This window comes from Schistocerca nitens, chromosome 5 (genome assembly GCF_023898315.1).
Source record: "Schistocerca nitens isolate TAMUIC-IGC-003100 chromosome 5, iqSchNite1.1, whole genome shotgun sequence".
NCBI lineage: Eukaryota > Metazoa > Arthropoda > Insecta > Orthoptera > Acrididae > Schistocerca > Schistocerca nitens.
In genome coordinates this window covers 581,998,582-582,025,620 of record NC_064618.1, presented here as the reverse complement: position 1 = coordinate 582,025,620, position 27,039 = coordinate 581,998,582, and the positions used below count along the sequence as shown (strand labels likewise).

Sequence of the window (27,039 nt, the reverse complement as noted above, 5' to 3'; positions counted from 1 at the left end):
CTTATCTTTCCATATTGAAGCTTAAACATTTTAAAAATTTTGCAGGGGACAATGTGGCAGATATAGTATCACTGCCATAACCTAATTGCAAACCCGAAATTACTTTCTTTTTATTTTTGTAGGTGTATTCTCCTGTACCAGCAGTCAGTAACAATATAACATCGCAATTCACAATAAGCTGTACAGAGCTTCAGATTTTCAAATTTCCTAATATTTCATAATATGAAATCAAGCTCCATGCAAACTTTTCGATGTTCCTTGTGCTACTGTATTACTATCTAATGTGACATGACCACAGTTTTCCCACTTTCCTGCACAGTCCACTTGGCACCATCACTTGTGTTTTTCTGCATCCCATGCACCAACCATCTATAGATAAGTGGTCACCTTTCATTTTTTTAATGTATATTTCCATCTACAAATTTCCATCATTCTTATATAGCAAAAATTTGTTTGTTTGTGATCTATGTTGTTGAGAACTCTATCCACTGCTATGTCAGTGGAGTAGTTCTAAATAGTAAAAATTTGATTCTAATTATATCTGCAGTGCAGTCAGATGAGAGAGGTACCCATATATGTGAGGGTTCCACAAGTATGCAGAGTTCTTGACTGTCCCTGCTTTAAACAAAACTGAAAAAATGGTTCAAATGACTCTGAGCTCTATGGGACTTAACTTCTGAGGTCATCAGTCCCCTAGGACTTAGAACTACTTAAACCTAACTAACCTAAGGACATCACACACATCCATGCCCGAGGCAGGATTCAAACCTGCGACCATAGTGGTCACGTGGTTCCAGACTGTAGCGCCTATAACCCCACTCGGCCACACTGGCTGGTCAAAACTGAAATAATGAATGACCTACAGAGAATAAATTGAAGGGTATATATGTCATTAGTTTACCTGTGCAGTTTTACTTGAGCTGTAATCTAATAATGTTGTGAATGGAGACTTTATGATTATTAGGAAACATTTCACATTGTTGTTTGAAACTGAGAAAACTAAATATCTCAAAAACAACAAACTGTATTAAAAAAATGTGCGAGATGAAAAATTGTTACATGTAAAGGGGCCATCTGTCTATTCTACATACTGTTACTGGCCATCTCCTAACCACCTCTCCCACATTGGCAGGGTCTACTTTGTGTTCTCAAAGGAAAATTTTATTGCATATTTGACTCCTACACCAAAAAGACATGTGGTTTATTCATACTATTGTTTCCCAATAATGGTACATGGTGCTGTAATCAAAAAATATCAAATGTGCCTATTTCTGCAGTCAAGGTAGGATGCATTTTATTCTACATTTCATTTACTATGTAAATGCAAACTTTATGTTCTAATGGCTGGTACGTCTGCCCCCGGGTAGCTGAGTGGTCAGTGTGACGGGTTTGATTCCCGGCTGGGTCGGAGATTTTCCCCACTCAGGTACTGAGTGTTGTGTTGACCTTATCATCATCATTTCATCCCCATCAACATGCAAGTCACTGAAGTGGCGTCAACTCAAAAGACTTGCACCAGGCAACTGACTGATCCACCCGACGGGAGGCCCTAGCCACACAGTATATCCATTTCCAATGGCTGGTTCTGATGATCAAACATTACTTGAGTGATGTAAACGTAACTGTACAGTACAAATAATATGGATAGAGATTGACATTTCTGTCAAATAAGCTACATGTATATTAATGTAGTTTTCCCTATTGGGTTCGTTGTGGTAAGTCCCTAACTATCAGAATGCTTGATTTCAGTGGCCAAGTTTGAACCCTACCATCAAGGTGACTGATTTCATTGTGTATTTCCATCAAACTTTTGTAACTCTCACACTGACCACTACGCCAACAGGCAGAATAGAAACTGCAACCATTGTAATAAGGTAAAATGTCCATGAAGTGATACTGAAAAGTGCACCTCCTATGGATTCTCACCAAAGTCAAGCAACCCAATGGTGACAGGCAAGGGGACTCACCAATATCAAGCATCTCAGTGGTGAGATGCAAGGTAACTCACCAAAATTGAGCACACCAATGATGAGAGGCAACTGGACTTACCAGTATCAAGCATCCTGATGGGAACAGAATGACAATTCCACAATGCCACCCACATTGTTGTTCCCAGATCACACTAAATGTAGCTTCTAACAAGCCATGAAATGACTAATCATTTTGTACTGACTGTACAATCAAATTTGCAACACTAAACTAAACATCAAACATAAATATCAACCATTAGAACACAAAGGTATACATTTACATCATAAATGAAATGTAGAATAAGAATCATCAATATTTAATAGCAAAAACAGGCACACTTGATATTAGATGATTACAGCACCATCTACCATGAATGGAAAACAATGGTCCTAGTAAAAAGTCAGCTTTTTGTGACAAAGAATCCAAATATCTAGGGTGGTTCCCACTTGAAAATACAATTACCCCACCCATGCAGATTGTTTGGTTAGCAGATGGGAAGCTGTAGCACAGACAGATATCCCTTTAAACATCAAACATGGTACTCCAACTTGTCATATCAAAAATATAAGGAGAAGAATGAATTGCTACTCACAATGCAGATGACACATTGAGTTGGAGACAGGCATAAAGAAAATAAGTACACGTGCAGATTTGGGGAATTCTTGTAAATTTCGTGCAGCTATGGGTGGAAGGAATTAGTTAAGGGACTGACTATCACATTATGGCTGGCACGGACAATGCTGATATTTAGCAAATGATTGTGTGAGGCAGGTTTATGGCACCACTCGTAGGTGAAAAGCCATGATCCGACAGGAATTGTATACAAGAATGAAGTAATCAGGTGTGCACAGGACACTGACATGCTGTGAAGAATCCGTATTTTGCAGTTACAACAGTGTTTAGTGACCAGTGTGTAGGGGTGAAGCAGGCTGAGGAAAGCTGACATTGTAAATATTAAAGAGCATTTCACTTGTCCACTCCAGAGAAGCTATGTCAGAGGCTTATGGAAAAGATGTATAAAAAAGTGAGCCCAGAGGCTCAAACAGCGAGTCATGTTGTCATTCTATCCACATCTAGAACCAAAGAGAATGATGATTGGTTAACTTGCAGGCAAACCACAACAACTTTCTGATGGATATCAGTGACCAACCAACCACTAAAACAACTACCAACCTCTATTTCATGGATGAGTCATAGCTGTGGCAGGGTGGACCGCACCTTGGAGCTGCACCGGAACTAGGAGTGAGACAGCTGCTAGCCTTTGCTCTCTGGGTGAAATCGTCTGGCGGACTGCAAGCTGCCATCCACAGGGGAAGGGCCAGGGTGTGAACTTGCAGCCTCCCGATCACTGACCGAGCTCCACAGTGCAGATGGCTGGAGATGCTATGGCTCACTGCAATGACTGTTTTTGGTGTTTTCCTTTGGTGCTCTACATGGTGTCCATGAGCAGTGCTTGAGGGAGCAGCCAGCCGAGTCCAGGGCTACCAGCACAGCCAACACACAGTGCTACTTAGCCATGGCATGAGAAGGAGAGTTATGTCAGCAAGGCTGGGTGGCCGGTCACTGGTGCAGTACATTCCATCACTGACACTGGTGCTGAGCCATGCATCCACACCCCATGGCACCACCACCAGGATCAGTGGAAGGCCTGACATGAACCTTCGATACAATGAAGTCAATGACCACACTTGCTGGTGTTTCTCTGCACACTTCAGCATGAGTCACTCCTCTCTCTTTCTCAGACCATACCTCTCAGTAATTCTGACATATTAGAACTTCTGATTTCAAGAGGTTGTAACAGTTTGGCATGAGCAAGCAGTCGTTTTGCTTTCCAACACAATACATTATGTCAGGAACTGTTCGTACATGTACAACACCATGTTTGGAGAGAGAGTTGGTTTTGGTGTATGGTGAGTGAGGCAGTGGCACTTGATGTAGGTTTGGTGGTATCACCTACACACAGTGTGATGTGGTGAGTTTTCTTTATATTATTTTTGATGTTTGCTCTCATTGTCATTGTTTGTTGTTGAGCTAGGGCACACAATGTTTAGAATTACTTTTGTGAAGCCACAGGAACACGTGGACTTATCTTCATTTAGAGGCAATGGTGGAAATGATAATTTAGTGCCATTGAGGTGTCCTGGACAAAAGTTGCCATGTATGACCTGTTTGTTCAGTATGTAAGACTACTGGTCACCTTTGTAATAGCTATACTGAGTGTAGATGGATGATGATTTGCTAAAGGAATTAATTTGTGATTACGTTTTTTAAGTAGGGGTAAATGGGAGTTTGTTTTTTGGCAGTTGAATTACGGTGGAAGTAGAGTAAGCAAAATGGTGGTAACAAGTGCTTGCTGCTTTACCTCAGTAAGTGCAAGCATTAACAGAGCAGTCTGAGGGCCTGACACAGAGAAATTTTGAAAAATCACATGTTAGAGCCTCATTAGGAGAGTCATGATCAATCACAATCAGAATCATGGAGAAATAAGTCTGGACTGAGACTGCCTTCTGTACAACTTGGCAGTGATCATAGTGATTAACCCCTTCTTAGGCAAGGCAGTGCAGGACGTGACAATTTCTATTAAGGACGTTAGTGATTCTGCATATGCACATGGGTGGTCAGATGATTTAACCCTGCATGTTGCTAATATGCGTCTGATGGGGGATTCCAAAGCATAAGTTGTCTACTGTGAGACATTCAGTATAGCACATATATTCCGTAAGTGGGCAGTTGGATTATGCCAGCGGTACCAAAAGCAGAACTGTGTGATATTTTTTCAGGAGACATTATCTACTTTGTCAATGCAGTGCAACAAGTCTGTGGAAGCATTCTCGGACAGAATCCATAAGCTAAATGCATTGACATACACTATGTGGTCAAAAATATCTGGACATCTGGCTGAAAATGTCTTACACATTCGTGGCACCCTCCATTAGTAATGCTGGAATTTGATATCATTTTTTGCCCACCCTTAGCCTTGATGACAGCTTCCACTCTTGCAGACATACATTCAAACAGGTGCTGAAACGTTTCTTGGAGAATGGCAGCCCATTCTTCATGGAATGCTGCGCTGATGAGAGGTATTGATGTTGGTCAATGAGGCCTAGCATGAAGTTAGCATTCCAAAACATCCCAAAAGTGTTCTATAGGATTTAGGTCAGGACTCTGTGCAGGGCAATCCATTACAGGGTTGTTATTGCTGTGAAGCCACTTTGCCCCAGGCCGTGCATTATGAACAGGTGCTCAATCATGTTGAAAGATGCAGTTGCCATCCCCAAATTGCTCTGCAACAGTAGGATGCAAGAAGTTGCTTAAAATATCAATGTAGGCCTGTGCTGTGATAGTGCCACACAAAACAACAAGGGGTGCAAGCCCCTGCATGAAAAACATGAGCATACCATAACACCTCCATCTTACAGACACAGTTCAAAATTATCCAATACCATACACAACTAAGAAGGTACAGTCATTCATTGGCCTCTGTAGTTATTATAGATGGTTTGTGAAGGACTCTGTGAAAATAGCTGGACATGGACCTCGAACAAGCTACTGAAGAAGGGGACACATTTCTACTGATTGCAGGAATGTCAGAAGGCATTTGAAAAGTTAAAATACTAGTTTCAAATCCAGTATTGTTTCTTCTGGATTTCAAGAAAGAAGTTATCCTTTCACATGATGCTTCAAATGAAGCAGTCAGTTGTATTTTGGGACAGATGGTGTATGGTCAGGTCTGGTAGCTTACGCTTAAACAATGTGGAGCATAACTATTCAATAATGAGAAAGAAATGTTGGCAGTCATATATGCTGTTATGTATTTTCAATGTTATATGTATGCTAGGAAGTTTAAGGTCATGACAGACAATGCCTCATTGAAGTGGTTGCTTGGTTTAAAAAGATTCATCTATGAGATTAACTCAGTGGGCACTTAAGGTTAGCGAATTTGAATATGAGGTAAACCATAAGGGAGGGAGATCAAATGCAATTCCAGATTTTTTGAGCCACGGGGTAGTGATATTAAGTACACTAGGGACGAGCATTGAAGAATGGCAGTGGGTACAGGCAATGGATAAGAAGTGCAAGGCATTTAAGTCACAGTCACATTTCATTATGCCCATGGTTTGTTGTGCAGAAAGACAAGGTGCAGACTACATGTTGTGGCTCCAGAGGGTTTTTGGAAGGAAGTTTTGCAGCAAACTCATGACTATATGTTGACCCATTATGGTGGGCAACGTGCGACAAACAGACATGTAGCAAAGCAGTTTTGTTAAGGGGACAGGAAGCGTGACATGGAGCAGTATGTTAAGCACTGTGTGTCATGCACACAGAGGGCTGACACTATGTGTCAGAAAGTGCCATTGAAAGGTTTCCAGAGGCATCCAGTCCAATTTCTGTGTCATGGTTGGATATTCGGGGCATTTAATAAAACACCTGCAGTAACTAGGTATGTTCTCTTGGTCACCGATCATTTTTCTCTATTTTTGGTAATGGTACTGATGCTGGACTAATGGGAAAGTACTGTAGCACAGGCGTTAGTAAACAACTGGACATTAACGTGCCTAATACAATAATTACAGGCCAGGGTACAAACTTTGTCTCAGATTTAATGAAATGCCTTGTGTTGCGTACAGGGAAGTTATCAATGAGTCCATTTCATTCACAGAACAATGGCAATAAAGAATGTGTGTGCAAGAAAACTGCAAAAATGTTGAGCCATTACATAGGTTCCAGGCATGATGATTGGGACACCTAATTATCTTATGTACAGTGTGTTTACAATTCAAAGATTCATACTGCAACAGGTTTATTGCCATTTGAAGTGGTGTACAGAAGGAAAATATCATCTCCCTTTGATGTTCTGATTCCTAAATTAGGACCAGATGTTGAGCCAATGAGGAAGTTTGCCAAAACAAATAGGGAAGTTTGAAGGAATGCACAAAAGGAAAAGGGTCATTCCACGTCAAGGGACCACTATTAAAAAATTTCCCCACTCAGCCATCTCCAAACCTAATGAAATTTGGTGTGAAGTTTCCATGTGCTCTTTGATGGTTATATACCAAATCTCAGTCCATTATCTTCAGTAGTTGAATTTTTAGGGGCTTTAAAGAGAGGCTACTCATCTTTGCATCCCATACGAAGGTGCAAATGTGCCAAGTTTTTTTAAAAGTTCTAGCAAACATTTGGTCATTTGCTTTACTAGACATAGACAACTTTTTGTGCTGAATTGTAGCATGACAAAAATTAGGGATTTTGCTACACCTAAATATAGATACAAGCCTCTAAAGTGGCTACAAAATTCGTCACGCTATTCTGAGAGCCAAGGTTTGACCAACCACTGCTGCTTCTCATATGAACCAGTATGCACAGCACAGGACGCTGACATGCTGTGAAGAACCCATATGTTGCAGTTACGACAGTACCTAGTGACCTGTGTGTAGGGGCCAAATTGCGCTGAGGAAAGCTGACATCATAATTATTAAAGAGTACTCCATCTGTCATGTGTCTTTGCCCCCCTCCCCCTTGGGGAAACATATCAGAGGCGTAGAGAAAAGACAGATAAAAAAGCAAGACCAGAGGCTCAAATGGGTGAGTCCTGTCATCATTCTGTCCATGTCAGAGAGAATGACAACTGTTTAAGGTGCAGGCCAGCCACGATGACCTTCTGGTGATGGATATTGGTGGCCAATCATCCCACTGAAACTGCTACCAACCTCTGCTGTACAGTCACCCTTTAGCTGTGGTGGGGCAGGACATAGCTTGGAGATGCACCAGCACAAGGAACAAAAGGGCTGCTAGCTTCCACTCTCTGGGTGATGTCATCCAGCGGACTGCAAGTTGTCAACCTCAGGGGTGTGGCTAGAGCATGAACTCTTAGCCTTCTGGGTGGACAGCTGACTGCAGTCACTGACCAAGCTGCCCTGGGAAGATGACCGGAGCTGCTAAGACTCACTACAACAACAGCAGTTGGCTGTTTCCATCTGGCACTCAACATGGGTTCCACAAGCTGCACTTGAGGAAGCAGCCAGCCATGTTCTGGGCTACAAGCACAGCCAACACACACGGCGGCCACTTAGCTATGGTGTGAGTAGGAGCACTATGTCTGCAGGACTGACCAGTCAGACACAAACACAGCAGATTCTGGCATTGGCATTGGTGCTGAGCCCAAGCATGCACGCCACACCATCCCTGGGATCACCATAAAGCCTTGCCAGTGTTTCTATGCATGCTTTCGCATAAGTCATCCGTCTCTCTGGGCTGTTCTGACGTATTACAACCCCTGAGCTCAAGCGGTCATAAGTGTGTTAACTGACTCTATCTGGCCAGTCTAAGAATGCTGCGAACAGTGCCACTCAATGCCTGTATGTTAGTGACAGCTTAGAACAAATAGCCATATTTCTGTCTAGTTCACGCAGCCACCCTTTAAAGTTTGGATTGTCTATGTTTTATTTTTGGGCATTTGCCTGTATGTCCCTTGATGACATTCTCAACTTCTCTTTATGTTTCTGGCTATTCTTTAGCATAGGCATTAGCTTGTACTCATTGTCATATTCTACACAGATGAAACATATTTCACTTTTGCTCCAAAAATGTCACATTATCATGTCATATTCAAGCACAGGGATTACTTGGCAGTTGGATCCCACCAGCTGTCAGACTCATCCACCTATAAACCCTGCCAAAGTGACCCATTCCAGAAATCCAACAGGATCTCCAGTCTCTCCTCAAATCCTTAGGCCCATCCCAGAATCTCTCCACTGAGTCTGTTTCTCTCCTCACCCCTACCACTCCCCACACTCCTACCATCTACATGCTTCCTAAAGTCCATAAATCCCACAACCCAGGATGCTCTGTTGTGACTGCTTATTCCCCCCCCCCCCCCCCTCCACTAAGAGAATCTCTGCCTTCAGGAACCAACACTTGCAGCCTATTAGCCTTGTCCTACCCACCAACATAAAAGACACCAACCATCTCCTCCACCAACTCTTCACAATTCCTGTTTCTTTACCAAACAGTGCTCATTAATATTGATGTCACTTCCCTCTGCACTAACATCCCTAACACTCATGGCGTTGCTGCTACGCTACTGAACTCTACCCTTTTCAATGCCCGATTGACTCCATACCTACAACCTCCATCCTGGTCATCATGACCAACTATATCCTCATCTACTATTATTTCTTCTTTAAGGTAGTACCTAAAAACTAATCCAAGGTAAAGCAATGAGCACTTGCATGGCACTATCCCATGCCAACCTATTCCTGGCCCATCTAGAGGAAGCCTTCCTAACAACCCAGAGGGTGGGGGGTGGGGGGTCAGCAGGGATGTCAAACATAATGAGATATCTCGAATAGAATGATGTCCTCCATACCAACGGGCATGGATTCTGAAAACACTGATCATGTGAAACCCAACTCACAGTTTTCTCACATGACATGCTGAAAGCTTTGGATCAGGGCAGGTGGGTAAATGCATTATTTCTTGATTTCTGGAAAGTATCTGAGTCAGTGCCATGCCTACACTTGTTATCAAAAGTACATCTGTAAGGTGTATAAAGTGAAATTTGTGACTGGATTGAGGAGCTTTATGTAGGTAGTACACAGCATGTTATCTTGGATGGAGAGGCATCAGATGTAGAAGTAACTGTGAGTATGCCCCCAGGAAGTGTGTTGGGACCCTTGCTGTTCATGTTGTATATTAATGACCCTGTAGACAATACTAAAAGTAACCTCAGAATTTTTGCAAATGATACAGTTATCTATAATGAAGCACTGTCCAAAAGAAGCTGCATAAATATTCAATCAGATCTTGATAAGATTTCAAAGTGGTCTAAAGACAGACAATTTGCTTTCAAATGTTCAAAAATGTAAAACTGTGTGCACTTCACACAACAAAACAAAACCATAGTATCCTGTGACTATAATATCAGTGAGTAACTGTTGGTATCAGCCAACTCATATGAACATCTGGGTGTACACTTTGTAGGGATAGGAAATGATATGATCTCATAGGCTCAGTTGTGGGTAAGGCATGTGGTAGAGTTTTGTTTATTGGTAGAATACTAGAGAAGTGCCATCAGCCTACAAAGAAGATTGCTTACAGTCAAATAACTTGTGTGAGCAGTTCTGGAATATTGTTCAAGTGTGTGGGAGCCATATGAAATAGGGAATATTTGAATGTATACAGAGAAAGGCAGCACAAATGGTCACAGGTTTGTTTGATCCACAGGAGAGTGTCACAGAGATACTAAAAATACTGATCTGGTAGACTCCTGAAGATAGACATAAACTATCCTGAGAAACTCTACTAACAAAGCTTCAAGAACCTGCTATAAATGATGACTCTAGGAATATATTAAAATCCCCTACATATCACTCACATAAGAACCATGAGGATAAGATTAGATAATTACAGCACGAACAGAGGCATTCAAACAATCATTCTTCCCACGCTCCATATGAGAATTGAAAGGGGAAGAAACCCTAATAAATGGTGCAATGGGACATACCCGCTGCCATACTTTCACGGTGGTTTGCAGAGTATAGATATAGATGTAGAAGTAGATGAATTATTGGTGTCTGTATCTTGTGCAACAGCAGTTGCTTAGTATAAGAAAAAGTTTTGATTTGTCTGAGGGCAAGGCAGGAGATTAGTAGTAACTGATTTGGTTATGGTTATTACAAACTATTATGTATGACATTGAAGATTATTGCACTATTTTTTAACAATGCACTGATTTATTTACAGATATTTTTTCCCAACAGGCATTTTCTCAGATAGGTATAAATATTCTGCAGTGAAGTCTTGACACAAGAAAAGGATAATTATATTTTGTTAACTGCAGGGGTCCTCTTTACTTTCCAAAATGTGAAGAAATTAGTCTACAAAACAGCAATTAGCTATTTCCCTGGGCAGAATGTATTGATAAAATTGCAGTTTCCTACTAAAAATTTTGTTTTTATGACATTCAATAACAGTGGTTTGATTATGAAGCAGATTACAACACATTTCCAGGGTTAAAAGTAATTTATTAATCTTATGTGGAAGATAAATAAAAATGAATACCTGTAGCATTCTTTGTGATTAAGGCACTTTCTTCAGTCAGCTGTGACATATTACTTCCCAATCAGAGTTGGTTGTGCCCCTAAAATCGGTAAATCTTTCATTGTGAAGGACTACCACAACAGTCAATGCATGCTACACATTGTGTTAAGTCAATTGTTACAGTAATGCAGCACTAGCAAGTGCATGGTGTGGCCAAATTCTGTCTAAATTTTGAGACATATGCCAGTTTATTGTTTAGCTATGGTGGTTTATGACATCTGTTTGGTGGCTGTACCTCTGGCAGACTGCCACCACCCTTTCACCATTTGCTCTAAAGCCAACAGTTGATATTTCATTACACAATATTTGACTTCATTGTCAGGTTGATGTCAGTACTTTTGTCTGACCTACATCAGACTTCGTTGTTTTCACTTGAACTAATTCAACTGTGGGTTCATGGTGAAACACCATGTTTTGTATTAACTTAAAGAAAACACATTTTTGTCTTGTTTCATAAAATTGTAATATTTTTGTATGACCAAGATTTCAATTTACTAGCTCATTTTCCAGTACATTGCTGATTCCAAAGACATCAGTGAAGTAAAGATGAACTTATGTCAATTTACCAATCTATCATTCTTTTTTTTTTTTTTTTTTTTTTTTACACTGTAGAAGTTATCTCTGTTAACTATTTTGACACAGCTAATTTTGTACTAAACAACCTTATGACATTCATTTACTCTAAATACACATACACTGGAACAGAACTATGTGCACAGAAATGGGTATTTGAGTGGTTACTTATTTATAAATACAAACACCAAATTCTTCTGAAAAACCAACAGATAGTGACTCAAAATACAGATCAGGAATCTGGTATTAGCTTGATGTCAGCACTTTTAGTTGACCAGAACTGCAATTTATAGTTGATGCAAACTTACTAGATGATATTTCTAGTACGTCTTATTCTTCTATCATTTATATATTTTCATACTTTGTTGTGAGGCTGTATTGTGTTACAGACTGCTGTAAAGAGTGTAAACATTGTGAATAAATATATCTGCCTCTCTCAGAACCAGTCCAACACCAAAAGAAGGATAAAGCTGAGCAATTTTAAGTACATTACAAGTATTCTGCATCCAGTTCATAGAGAGAAGTGATACACCAGTACCTGAGGCATGACCACCAATTCTAATTTATACCAGGATCAACAATTTAGTTAGAACTTACAATCTTGAGATCCGTTTATTCCTCATGACACACCTAATTATAACATCATATTGTACTACAAACATTTGACACATGCATTAGTTTACAAAAAGATATAACAAAGTTTGGATTCATCTGCACACTATCCATAAATCCCACAACAAAACTGAGAACTAACACACAATCACACATTCCTGCGAATACGTGAAATCATTAAAAGAAACACTTTTTCTCGTTGCTGTTCCTTATCCTCTGTTCCCTTCTTTCACCTTGTAATGAAAGAAGAAGCAGGACAGTTTGACAAAATGAACTGTTTTATACCACTTTTGGATTGAAGTTTTAGATAGCACTGGTGGTTTTACAGCAACAACAATTGTGGAATGAATTATCCACTCTGCAGCCAGGTGTCTCCCCATATGAAATTTCCTGGCAAATTAAAACTAAGTGTTGGCCGAAGAGTCAAAGTCAGGACTTTAGCATTTCCTGAGCAAGTGCTCTACTGACTGAGCTGCCCAAGCAAAAACTCACTAACTACCCTCATAGCTTCACTTCCACCAATACATCACTTCCTACATTCCAACCATCATAGAAGTTCTCCTGCAAAACTTGTAGGACCAGCACTCCTGCAAGAAAGGATGTTGTGGAGGTATGGCTTAGTCACAGGTTGGGAGTGTTAAAAGAATGAATTTTTCAATCTGCAGCTGAGTGTGCACTGATATGAAACTTCCTGGATGATTAAAACTAGGTGCTGGACTGAGACTCAAACTCATGACCTTTGTCTTTGAAAGGAAAGTGCTGTACTGACTGAGCTACCCAAGCATAACTCACAACCCACCCTCATAGTTCCCTTCCACCAGCATCTCATCCCCTATATTCCAAACTTCACAGTTTTCCTGCAAAACTCGCAGGACTAGCACTCCTCCAAGAAAAGATATTGTGGAAACATGGCTTGGCCACAGCCTGGTGAATGTTTACAGAATGAATTTTTCACTTTTCAGCAGTGTGTGCACTAATATGAAACTAACTCATAGATTAAAACTATGTGCCAAACTGAGACTCAAACACATGCCCTGTGCCATTCACAGATAAGTGCTCTACAGCTTCTGGTCTGCCACACAGTTTTGATATACCAGGAAGTTTTGACAATAATTCTATTTACTGTTTGTAAGTAATTATAATGTTCCTGTCAGTCCAGATAAATAAATGTAATATTCCACACATTTAGTCATCTTATTAATTTCACTTTAAAACAGAAAAGAGTAAATAGGAACATAATTTCAAAATTAAATGCTTGTAAAAGCACTGTAATTTTTCAGTATTTAACTTACTCAAGTAACAGTAAACACCACTAAAACTTGAAAAATTATGAAATTTTATCTGACTTGTTCCAGACTACAATTTAATATTCATTATTTAAACAGTTATTTTTTATTATGAAAATGTGATTAGCTTTAAAAATATTTTTATTTAATGGAAAAACATGCAACAACAAAAACAAAAACAACAATAAAAATAGGCATCATTTTCTGGACCCCTCTATTTATAAATCATAATTATTTAACATATCTGTTGTCACTAATTTAGTTCTTTGATTTTTCCACTCATGAAAACATAATTTCATCTAAATTTATAGCAATATGAAACTAATGCAAGTAACATAATTAACATGACTCTAAAGGAATCCAGAATGATCTGACAGGCTATAAATATTGCAAAAATGTGCCAAGTGGAAAGCAGATGTTTGTTAGCTGTTAAAAACACAACAAATATATGCCACTTTTCTTTGTGTCAGAAGTTTCCCTTGTACTGGCTGTACTACAGTGTGGCCATTCAGTGTTGTTTAGTGTACAATTGTGAATCCTTTCATAATGAGACCCACTGTTATGCTGAAAAATATGATTTCGTTTCAAATGACCTTTATTCTAAGCAAATCTGCACCTGAAAATCAACCAATGCATGATGGAAAGTAAATGAAAACTAAAGCCCATCACAACATCTACATTCGTAGAATTTCAGTGCCCGTTATCCCTAGAAAACAAGGCCTTTTTCTGCAGAGATTGTCTGTAAGAGATGAGTATACAATCTATTCCAAATTAAACTTTGACCACTCTTGCTATCCATGTCACCAATGTTCCCAATCCACAGTTGGACTACATCCGACATAACAATTTTTTGCTGTTGCATCAATGCTGGACAATGTCAAACATGTTTCCAGTGGTGTGCTCTACATCTGCCCCTCTGTTGGAATTCACTAGGTGCATGGCAGTACTTAATACAAAGATCTGATCACTGAAATCATATTATATTCACTAGTTTCTAGTATCACAATGGTCAATAGAAAATGTGTAACTGATTATGAAATTGTCAGGTGGCTTCTTGAAGACACTGAGCATGAAGGACAATTTAGTGATGCAGTGATTGGTAAGAATACAGTCACTTTAGAAATTGAATTGGAAAGGGTTAAGATTCTATTAAATATTTACATTCAATGGTGCATTATATTGTGGACTTATTTTAAACGTTGATGAAGGTAATGCTTAATTGAGATGGGACTGGTTTCAACCTTCCTACAAATACCATGGCCACATACAAGGCATCCTAATGCTGCTGTTCACTATCAGATGATTCTTTTATTCATGGATTCCCTTGAAAGTGTACACAAGATGTTCAACTCCACTCCAATCATGTGATTATTTAAAATTTCTGAATCTTTGGATTTTATGTCATTCTTTACCTTGCTTAATTTTGCTGCTGATACTACCCTTGTTTACTTCACTATTTATTTTTATCAGATCATTCAAAAAAAATAGCAACAATGTCATCTGCTTTTTATTTACTGCAACCTGCCTTCTTTCACATTTTACAGTTCATTGAACATGGTATGACTATATGGTTCATTGCAATTACACATATCTGCTGTTGCAGCATCATCAGTTTCAAGCAAACACACCTATTGTCTGTTTTTTGTTGTGTGCTCAGATAGTCCCAATCTGATTCATATATTTAATTTTAATTGTGTAATTTCATACCATTCGTAATGATCTGGAACAAAATTACTATCTTCTTGCTAAACTTGGAATTATCGCTGTACATTCTATTCTATTTACTCAGCCTTGGTGTTGGCCTTTCTGGCTCCACAGTATTGGAGAATACATTAATTAATGTGATGAGACCAGGATTAAGAAATGATAAAATAACTTATCATGATCAATGTTCTGAGTGGAAAATAATAAAAAACAATGTTCCCACATTCAAATGCCACTTTTACAACTTACACTTTCTTACATGAGTGAGCCACTCCCTCAACTGTTCACTATATTAACTCTTAATTAATTATTTTTCAAGAGCAAATCATTTACAATTCAAATGAACTCCTATTGATGTAGCCCCATGTGCAAGCTTTAACCCTGTGGTACTATGCAACTTGTTGATTCATTTCAATGTGATGGTAGTGTGTCAATCCTTAGCAACACACTGGCTTGCGAGCCCACCCAGGCATATCAATAAGCATGTTATAATTATGAAAATTACAAGGGCAGGTGAGAATGCATTCAAGAAAGTTTTGAAAATACTAAAATGGAAATCCACTACCTATCAAGCCAAAGAAGGTCAGTATAGTCAGGCTAAGATATAGCAGTCTTGCAAGGTTCAAATTCAAGGCAGTTATCTACTACCCCACAGGTAGTCTGTCTCCAACCTCAAATACATCTAGGAGGGTGTTCTGTGTCTCATATGTCTCACTAAACACTCATTTAGATTGCTTCAGTGTGCACAGATGCACATTTTGGGAAATATTAAGTAGAGCAAGAATCATAAACAATTTCAACTGAGAAGTGTTTGTAAGGATGGGTAAGCATACTGAGATAACAAAGGCAGAGAAGGATGATTTCAGGGCTGAAGTGTATGTCCTATCTTGTATTCCAAGACTAAACATCACTTGACAGTAAGAAGAATGAGTAATTCAGTTTCTACAGAAGATAAACCTCAAACTGTAATCACACAGCATATTACTTGAAATGAAGTATCTTGAAAGGAAAAATAAGTGGAGAAGATCTTCTGTTAATACAAGGAAAGATCCTGTGTCAATGGATTCATAAATGAGCTGGACATAATCCATATCACTTCAGGCAGGGGGGTTACCTTCATAGTCTTGGATGTTATTGAATTTAGCATACGCTAAAATTCAGGAGTAAGTAAGAAACATGTATCTTTCTGTTTTCTCCAAAAACATTCCTGCCCCAAGAGACAGGCCTCCAAAGATGACATGCAAACACCATTTTGAAGATGTGAATTTTGGAAAAAGTTTTAAAATGCTATATCTCTGTAACAGTTCTAGATATTTTGTTAGAGTATTTTTTATTTAAAAGATAATTGCTTTATGATTACAATGGTATCCTCCATTTGGACATATCTGTCAAAGTTATTTTTCTGTCGTTTTTAATTTTTTTATAATTTAAGGGATTTTTTTTTCCTTCTCCAGAAATGCCAATCCAGAAAACTTAAGATTTTTTTCTGTTGATTACTACCATGTAGTAAAGGAGAGCTTCCACTTTTGAGCTGGACAGGTTTTATTTTTAAAAATCAATTTTTTATCTTCCAAGGGTAATGTATGTCTTCACTGAAGTTTTTCGTACTAATTTCCTTGTTACAATGTTCATTTCTATTGTCTTTGTTCCAGTTATTTCTTTTCACTTTCTTTGTTGCAGTTATTTCTTTTCTCTTTCATTGTTGCAGATATTTCTTATACTTTGTTGTACTTTCCTGTCATGGTTGTTCATTGCTGGTTTCTGTATTGTAGTTGTTAAATGCTAATTTGTTTATTGAAGAGGCTTTTAAGAAATCTGAGACCATCCAGTGAGCTCTGTGTTTTCGTGAGGAATTTTCCAATTGACACAGTCGAAAGTACTGTTTGAAATGTCTTCTGACTGGGGCCACAGGAGAGTGAAGTGTGCTGACTATTTGCATATCCATAAAAGAGTGATATATAAGCCAAACAAAAAAACAGACTTTGTACAGGTTGGGAATAAGTGTTCTCATTTGAAGACTCTGTTTCAAAGTGAAGATGTGACTTTTTGTGTTCTAAATGTTTTGACAGAATAACACCAATGATAGTATCTGAACAAGATGAAGCCTCCCATGGTGCAGATGATGCAGATTTTGCATCAATATAGGAAGAATTAAATGCCCTGAATCAGTCAACTACAAAGGTAGGTGTTAGTCCAGTTAAGAAACCATGGTCAGTGAAGTCAGGTCATAAGCTCTATGCATCAAGAAAGTACAGAGAAATTACTAAAGCTATGGATGAATACACTACAGCAAAACTGATCACACTCTTCTAATTAGAAATTCCACCTTCAGAAAAAAATGAACCAAAGCAGTCTCGCACCTCCTGCCAGGAATTTTTCACAATTATCAATTCAGCTATTGAATATTGTGCATCCTACAGTGAAAAGGTGCAAGTTTTAACTATTATTCCAGAGACATTTTCACAAAAAACGATTTTGAACCACGTTCCATCAGTATCAAATCAAGAAATGTGAGGTCTGTAAAAGAAATCTTTGGAAGATCACATCCATATTGTGGGCATGCTGTAGAAGCAACTCAAGTTTAGATAGTGCAGTCATTTTATCTGGAATACAAGTGGAACTGTTCTCGACAGGGCGCCAACAAAAAAGACACTATAACTGTAGCAGTTGAAGGTCAAAAAGTTGTGAAAGTGAAGAATTACATGACTTGCAGTACTAAAGGAGCTTTTTCAATTTATAAAAGCAACTGTGCAACTTCACATATTGGAAGATCAAAATTTTATGCACTATGACCTAAGTGTGTAGGTACACACCCACCAAGAGATGTCTGTTTACTTATATACTGCACAAATTTTGAACTTTGTGTGGTAACTTTGAAAAACTTACTGGATCAAATGACATATGTCACCATGGTTGGTGGTTTGAAGTCATTAGTAAACTGTGATGTAAAGTGAGAGACTTGTTTGTTTCAAGAATGTGGTGACTGCCCTGGAAAGGACACTTGGCCTGGAAGATGTAGCAGATAACAGCAGAAATTACATATGCAACATGAGAGGAAGATAAACTAATTGAGAATACTGTTGCCTTTGACAGTTTCATTGATGAACTTGGTAAATGGTCAGTGAAAGCAGTAACACACCAGCATCGCACAAGTGAAAGTGTGTGTACGGTCTGAAGAACTATATTTAGTGCATCACTGTGCAATTTTATTGAGAACTGGTCTGTAACTCTCCCACAAGAAGTACAAGCATATCATTGGAGTAATGACCAGTTGTCAATTTTTACAGGGGTGACATATTTTCGAAACAAGACCACAATTGTTGCAGTTGTAAGTGATGATGCAAGACATGACTCAGCACATGCTTTGCTAGCAATGTGCAAAATTCTTCAACTAGAAACAGGGGCAGAGAAGATCATCATTATTTCTGATGGTGCTCCAAGTCATTTTACAAATCATTACCAGCTGTTTGAATTGACTAAGTTGCTTGTGCCAACTGACTGAGTATACAGTGCTACTGGTCATGGGAAGGGGCCTTGTGATGACGTAGGAGGTCTGCTGAAGGACCATGCTACAAAACATAATCTTTCCAGACCAAATACATCTGCAATTCAGAATGCTGAGGATTTTATGAGAGTTATGAAATCTTACACACTCACAGCCCTCATTCTTTTGTCCAAAGAGAAATCAAAGAGTTCCTTGAGCATAAAAAAGAAGAATGGTCCAAACAAACCACTCCTGTGAAAGGGATTCAGAGGACACATTTTTGGACCCAAAGTGATGGGCGAACTCATATTTCATGTACTTTACAGAGCAAGAAACAAGAAATCTCGTTTGTTCAGCCAACACCTCACAAACAGCAGGATAACATTCAGATTCGCAACCTGAGAAGGGGTATGTTTGTGGTGTGTGTATATGGCTGTGACTTGTGGATTGCAGAAATTATAGACACCAGTTATGAGTTAAACAAAATTGTAGTGAACTTTTTGCTACCAAATGGACCAGCTACTGAATATAGGTTTCCAGCTGAAGGACACCAACAATCAGTGCTCATTTCTATTCACAATGTTTTGAACACTGTAAGCACTCCAGTTTCTATTCGTTCAACAGAAAGGCATCACTCTATACCAAAGGAAGATAATGAAGCAATGGAATACAGTTTTAGTTCATTGACTGGCTAATTTCATTGCAAAACAGAGTGCACAGAAGTTGTGTAAATTGAAACCTTTAAGTCTTTGGACCTTTCACATACATTTTGGAACCGTTTAAAATGCTTGAAAAATGAGTCTCTTACTTGTCTTTCAAGACTAAAATTATGTTAAATAAGGCTAGGTTCTGATTTGTATGAGCCTGTTATGTGATAATGTGGTAATAAAATAGGTTTTATGTATGGAAAAAATTTCAAATTGTTTATAAAACCTGTTCAACCTAAAAGCTGAAGCTCTCCTTTTCAGGGAATATAGAACTATATGGTACTAATCAACAGAAAAAAAAATCAAAATTTTATGGATCGGCATTTAAAAAAAAAAAAATTGCATAAATTGTAAAAAGTTCAGAAGACTATAGTAAAAGAACTTTGACAGATAAGTCCAAATGGAGGGTTTCTTTGTAATCATTGAGCAACTATCTTTCAAATAAAAAAAACTTAGTAAAATATCTAAAACTGTTCCAGATGTATAGCATTTTAAAAATTTTCCAAAATTCTCATCTTCAAAATAGTATGCACAGTGTCATCTTTGGAGGGCTGTATCTCAGAGCAGAAATTTATTTGGAGAAAACAAAAAAATACATGTTCTTTACTTAGCCCTTCATTTTAACACATGCTAAATTCAATAGCATCCAAGACTACGGAGGTAAACATTATTTCCTAGCCATCCTGAATTCATATGGACTGTGCCGTTGGTAAAGAGAAGACAATGTTTCGATGTTAGATATGGACACTGCCATAGAATGTGTCTGATAGGCTGAAGTGAGGAGGAGAGGCAAGTAATTATAAGTGCTATTGACAAAATCCAATTACTTGTATTATCAGCTCACAGATGTTGTATCTAGAGTGAGAGTTGGTGAGTGACCGCATTTAGCATGAAGAGAATTTCTTCCATGACTAAATTTAAAAAAAAGAAACTATGGCTGTATAAACAGAAGAATATTCCAAAGTCAACTGCAGGTGGCACTGATTTTCATTAAAAACCATTCATAAACCAAACAGAAACCATTGTATAAAATGCTCTAAATGTTAGATTAGGCTGTATACTGTAATCATGTGCATTCCTTGAAAGTATGACACTCAATCACAAATTATTCATTCTCAAAACTTTCATTGTGGCCTTTATAAACTTGATAAATTATTAATTGAATTAAGAGAATATGCCAGAAATGAAATTTCTTACAGCACCCTTGAGGTCAGATCTTGGAGCACTTGACACGAACAGAAGTTCTGGACCATCAAAGAATTTTCCAGAAGAGACACTGTATCCTGTGGGGAAAAGACAGGTATTAAAAATTTAAAAACAAAATTACTGATATAAAAGATTTCATAGTCTGTAATATACTTAAATTTTTCCAAATGAGATTATGTTACCTCAGGAAAAAAACAGTATTTAAGTAAGATAAGAGTGAAAGCTTATTTTATGTAAAATAAACAATAAAATATTAAACATGCTGAAAAACTGAAAGCTTGGTAATATTAGTGTAGCTAAAGTTACACCACAGACACAGAAAACAATCAATTATTGATGAAATTATTTAATTGGATTGATAAAATATCTACTCACCAAGTGGCAGCAGAACACACACAAAAGACTGTTGCGATTGGCAAGCTTTCAGAGTGAGTGGCTCCTTCTTCTGGCAGAAGAGGTTGACGGGGAAGGAAGAAGGGTGAAAGAAAAGGACAGGGAGATCTAGGAAAAGGGGTAGATTTTGGGAACGTCACCCACAACTGTGGGTCATGGGAGACTTACCACACGGGATGAGAAGGGAAGATTGATTGTTGGGGACTGCATTGGATGAGATTTGAAAACTTGAGAGTTTAAAGGCAGAAGACAGGGTGATATGCAAGACAGAGATTACTACTAAAACACCATGCATGAGTTAATAAGAGTGAGTAAACTAAGTGCATTGTGCATAACGGGGAAGGGGTTAGTGAAACATAGATGGGAAAGACAATGAAAGATGTAGAAAACTAAAATGGACTGAAGCAAAGATTAGTTACAGTGAAAAAAGCTGAGATGAAAGAAATTAATGTAAATTAAGGCCAGGTGGGTGGCGAGAACCAAGGACATGTTGTAATGCTAGCATGTCCTTGGTTCTTGCCACCCTTCTGACCTTAATTTACGTTAATTTGTTATGTCTCAGCTTTTCTTCACTGTAACTATTCTTCGCTTCCATTCATTTTGGTTTTCTACATATTTCATTGCCTTTCCTGTCTATTTTTCACCGCCTCCTCCCACTTCCATTACATACAATGCACGTAGCTTATACATTCTTATTAACACATGCACAGTGTTTTAGTAGTGATCTCTGTCTTGCATATCACCCTGTCTTCCACCTTTAAACTCTCAAGTTTTCAAATCTTGTCTGATGCTGTCCCCAACAATCAGTCTTTCTTTCGCATCCCAAACGGTAAGTCTCCCATGGCCCGCAGTTCTGTGTGACTTTCCCAAAATCTACCTCTTTTCCTAGACCTCTCCAGTGCTTTTCCTTCACCCTTCTTCCTTCTCCTTCAACCTGAAGAATGAACCACTGGCTCCAAAAGCTTGCCAATCACAACAGTCTTTTATGTGTGTGTTCTGATGCTGCTTGGTGAGTTAATTTTTTTATCTGTCCAATTAAATAATACTCACAGATAAAAAGACCAACAAACAGATTGACTGGTTGGGTAAGCTCAACAATAGGTCAAACTCCTTTTTCAGATAACAGTTTCGGATGTCACACTTAACTTACAACTGCTATTTTCTTCACTCTAATTTTCCACGCAAATCAAAACCTGGCTGTCTAAACTGCATAATTTACCATACAAAAGACTAAAGTCAGAATTTAATAATTGGATATCAAGAGCTAGCTCAAGTGGACAATGGCTGAGGAGAAGTTCAGCAGGCCTATGCTGAGAAGTTATTATGATACTCTCTGGAGTACACCATGATTCATTGCTTGGTCCATTGCCTTTTTCACTATATATCAATAATATTTCAACTGACATTCACTCTTATAACTACCACTTAAATGCTGACAATATCCAGTTGTATCCTGCTACTTTCCACAAGGGATAAATGACTATTGGAAAGAACAGAATCCTTGTGTCAAGAGAAGATGAAAAGGAACTGAATCCCTCTCAGCTTAAATCCGTGTTTACCTGCTTTCATCAGATTCTCATTTGTACAAGGAGAGTCAGCTGGTCTGTCATCTTCCCAATTTTGTATTTTTATGTTGTTTGTCACATAATTACCCATACTCAATGGGTTTTAATGTCTATCTAAGAGTATATATTGAAATCAGCACATCATATATGCACAGATCAGTTTATTACTTCAAAAACTACTCACCACTAATTCAGATGAAAGATTTCTCCTTCACACATGAGTGTAGCCATCATGAAAGTAATAACACTCTTAGAGCCAGTCACAGTTTTGGAAATTTGTGGTAAGGTCTTATAGGATCAAACTGCTGAGGTCATCAGTCCCTAGGCTTACACACTACTCAATCTAACTTAAACTAACTTATGCTAAGGACAACACACACACACCCATGCCCGACAGAGGACCCAAACCTCCAACAGGGGAAGCTGCGTGGGCCATGACAAGGTGCCTCAGACTACGCGGCCCCACAATTATGTCTTCCCCATTAGTGCTTCCCTATTTTAATCCTCGAATCTGTTTTGTAAGTAGAAATAGTCAGTTAAACGTGTTTTATTAATCTTTAATAACAAAGTTTGATCACTGAGCCAACTAATTCATTATTAATGCAACAAAGAGAATTCCAAAATGGGTTGCACTCAATGGAATGAGAAATTAAATATGACTACTTACCACATAAATTCTGTGTTGAGTTGTATCTACACAAATTAAACTTATATTCTTCATGCACACAAGCAGAGAGCAAGAGAAATGGGAGGGGGGGGGGGGGGTGAACAAGGGGAGGGGGGAGAGAAAGACTCTGTTGAGTTGTTGTCTGGCTCACATCAGATACAGCAAATATAGAAGAGGCAGTGGGCAGAGGATTGATTGAAGGTTAAGAAGAGGGAGGGACAGCAGAAAAATATAGGTCAGAGACAGTTCACCTAACTGCAGGGTGAGGTTCCATCCCTGAACTACAACCCCTACTTTGATGTGTCACTGTCATGGACAGAGTGGCCTCAGACACAAGTAGAAGAGGTGAGAGAGGGTTTTTGGGAGAGGGTAGGGGACTCTAACTAAAGAGTACAGTCTGTTAAGTTTCAAGCTGGCTGATCAGTTCTCTAGTCCTGAATTAGTAAAAGTCTGTAGACACTGGAAGCCTTGAACTGGTAGTAATCTTTTTTTTTTTTTTTTTTTTTCGCTGCAGCCATTGTTACCTAACTGACAGTACTGTTTGAAGTAGTCTTTGTTGACTGCTTCACTCTATTTTGTACTGTTTCCCTTCCTGGTGATAAGTATACATAACTGTTGCTGTTAAGGTACGTTTACACTGCGATTTGTATCGGCACATGTATGAGATACATGTATATGCGACTTTGCGACATGTATCGCGACTTGTATGAGTTGACAAGTATCAACCTCATACATGTATGAGCGTGCGTTTACACTGGTTGATATGTATCACTGTGCGATAGCTTCCGACGACGATTTGGAAGATTTCACATTTTTATGTGCTGATACACTTGCTCTTTTGGAAGATGATAGAAAGAAAAGGCGGAGGAAGCGTAGATGGTGGCACAGAGAGTTTCTCGCGAATTAACGCTAGAGGATGGCGCATATTTTAGAAATTATGTTAGGATGAGTATGGAGGATTTCCGCAGTTTGTTATCACTTGTGGCTCCTCTTGTGTCCAAAACCAACACAAACTTTCGGGAAGTGATTCCACCAGAGGATCAGTTGGCAGTAACACTTCGTTTTTTAGCCACTGGGGATTCCTCGTAAAACGAAGATTTCATGACAAAACATTTGCATTGTCGCGCGATTGCTAATGCCAACGCCTCACACACGATTGTCGGCATCCGTTGTCAACATTATCACGCGAGGCCGCCGGAATAATAGCAAAACATTGATATACGTGCCAGATGCATGAAAAAATTATATAATGTATTACATACTCTGATATATATATAAAACTTTTACGTTCACTTGTTGGGATAAAACTTGCACAATGGCCTCGCAAACACGAAGAATAATGTTGCATATGGCACTTTTTGATATTCTATGCAGATACATTAACGTCGAAACGACAGTCGGCACCTTCAAAACTCAAACAGCCGCCAAAGAGCCTGGTACTACGCATGCGCTAATCGTCAAAATAAGCGGCTGTCGACAAGACGACAGGAAATGATAGTACTGCGCATGCGCGAGTTCTTCAAATGTCGCTCATACATGTCGCGTATATGGCCAAAAAGCGATATACAAAATGTATACGCGACATGTATGAGCTGGAGGGTCCGCATACAAGTTCTGTGAATTTTTGTATGAGGTGATGTATCGCGGCATGTCAAATTGACATGTCGCTCATACATGTCGCGATACATGTATCCCAGTGTAAACGTACCTTCAAATTGACATGTCGCTCATACATGTCGCGATACATGTATCCCAGTGTAAACGTACCTTTAGGATCTTTCTTCCATATACATAAGATGATTTATGTTTTAATTATGAGAAACATTTAAGAGTTATTTACCTCATATATGATATTTGCTTTTGTGTAAGTACTAGTAGTAGTAGTAGTAGTAGTAGTAAGTTGTTAACAAAGAACCGCTTTCTAAGCATAAATTCTGAATTGCGACCTAGATTTCATGAAAATACTGCAATAAAGTAATGTGAGCAAGTAATAATTAAAACACATCCTAGTGGTCCACTACCAATTGTTGGAACTTAGGTAGTCTAAAAGATAATAATCTTCCATTAATCATTTTCACTTTACTATATTATAATTATGATCAGTAACATGATTTCACAATTTCACTCAAGCCACTTGAGATGATTATCATAGCCATGATAATGAGACTTAGGTTGTAGCAATTATGATTACTAAATAACAAAGAGTAGCTAAAGGAAGAAGGAAGTTTTACATGTTCAGTAATCTAGATAAAGAAGCAGTTGTGTCATATGTCAAAGAGAAACTCAAAACATTTATCTATGGGTAGGAGTATGTAGTGAAACTGTGACTCAGGTTTAAAAGAGTAGTTGTTCAGTCACTGGATAAATATGTACATAGTAGAACAGTTCACGACAAGAAATACCATTCATTGCAAATGGTCATTGTAAAGAAACTTCTAAGGAAACAGTTACTACTGCATAATAGGTGTACAATAAAGCATAGGACTATAGGCAGAGAGATGCTGCACAAAATGCACGTAAAACTGCTTTCTCCATTAAAACACATAGACCATGTACAAAGGATGTCACAGCAGGATTATTTGTAGCATCCATTACTTGAAATTTGAGGATTCATTGGTTGATAAACAACAGAAGCACTGTGAGACAACTAGACTTGTCATTTTTATTAATACTTTTGTCACACAATTATGTATCATGTGCCACTAAACAAGTGCTTAAGACAAAGGCAACTTGTCGATGTATATTGACAAGGAATAGTACAAACTGTGACTAACAATAAACCAAAAGTATGACAGTCCAGGACAACAGTCAACAAAAGTTCACACAAGAGAGCTTAAATGAAGATGATCCTAGCGTGCAGTGTTATATGCCAAAAGTGCATTCATGAATTCTTGACACAGCAAATTACTTCCTATATCGTTGATACAAATACATATGCTCTCCTGTACTATATCACATTATGAGATTAAGCTACATATCTTTCAACTACCCACAGCAGAAAACTCATTTTTAAACAGTTTTTGTGTAAAAATGTTTTAAAAAATAGAAAAATAGAAAAATTATATTAAGATTACAAAATAGTCACTTACATATATGATGATTATTAATGAATATTCTTAAATTGTTCTCAAAATCTTAGGAAAGATTACTATTCATACCTACTCTTAAAGCATAATATAGTATTTAAAGTATATAATTCAAAATCCTAATTCAATAAATAAATTCTGTAAATAAATAAGGATATTAAGAATTACGTTCTCTGTATGCATTTTACCTGATATAGACCAAGTTTCTGAAATAGGCAAATGTACGCTAAGTACATTAACTAAAGTTTTTGTGTGACCAAGTTGCCTTTATTTATATGCAAATACACTCTTGCAGTTGAATATTTATACTCCCATTTATAAGCAGTGAGCATCGTTTAATATTAAAAATCTTACTTCCACATTATACAAATATCCTAACAAAATACAATATTTTTTTAAATTTTATCCCCAGATTACACATAGTATCAATATCTATTTACTATACTCAGTACAGCATGCAAATTGAGAAAGCATTTCTTCACAATACCATATTTTTTCGGTGTTTAAATATGTAAACCACCACTAGAAAAATGCTCCTATCAGAGCACAAAAATTATATTTCCCTTTAGAAGACGTTGTCAGAAAAGTGGAGAACAAGCTGCCTCAATCCTCTTTTTGTCTTCCTCACCAAAAATTTTGGCATGAAAACATATTCACACTCTTTTAATGCAGAACATTCTAAATCC

At 38.1% G+C, this 27,039-nt stretch overlaps 1 protein-coding gene across 1 annotated transcript in view; it reads right to left on the bottom strand.

Moving 5' to 3' along the window:
* The window catches only part of LOC126260591 (integrin alpha-PS5-like), a 563,809-nt gene that overhangs the window by 318,986 nt on the left and 217,784 nt on the right, over positions 1-27,039 (bottom strand). The window contains exon 8 of the mRNA XM_049957927.1: positions 20,634-20,719. Coding sequence (XP_049813884.1) covers positions 20,634-20,719 — 86 coding nt within the window. The remainder of the gene's footprint in view (positions 1-20,633; positions 20,720-27,039) is intronic.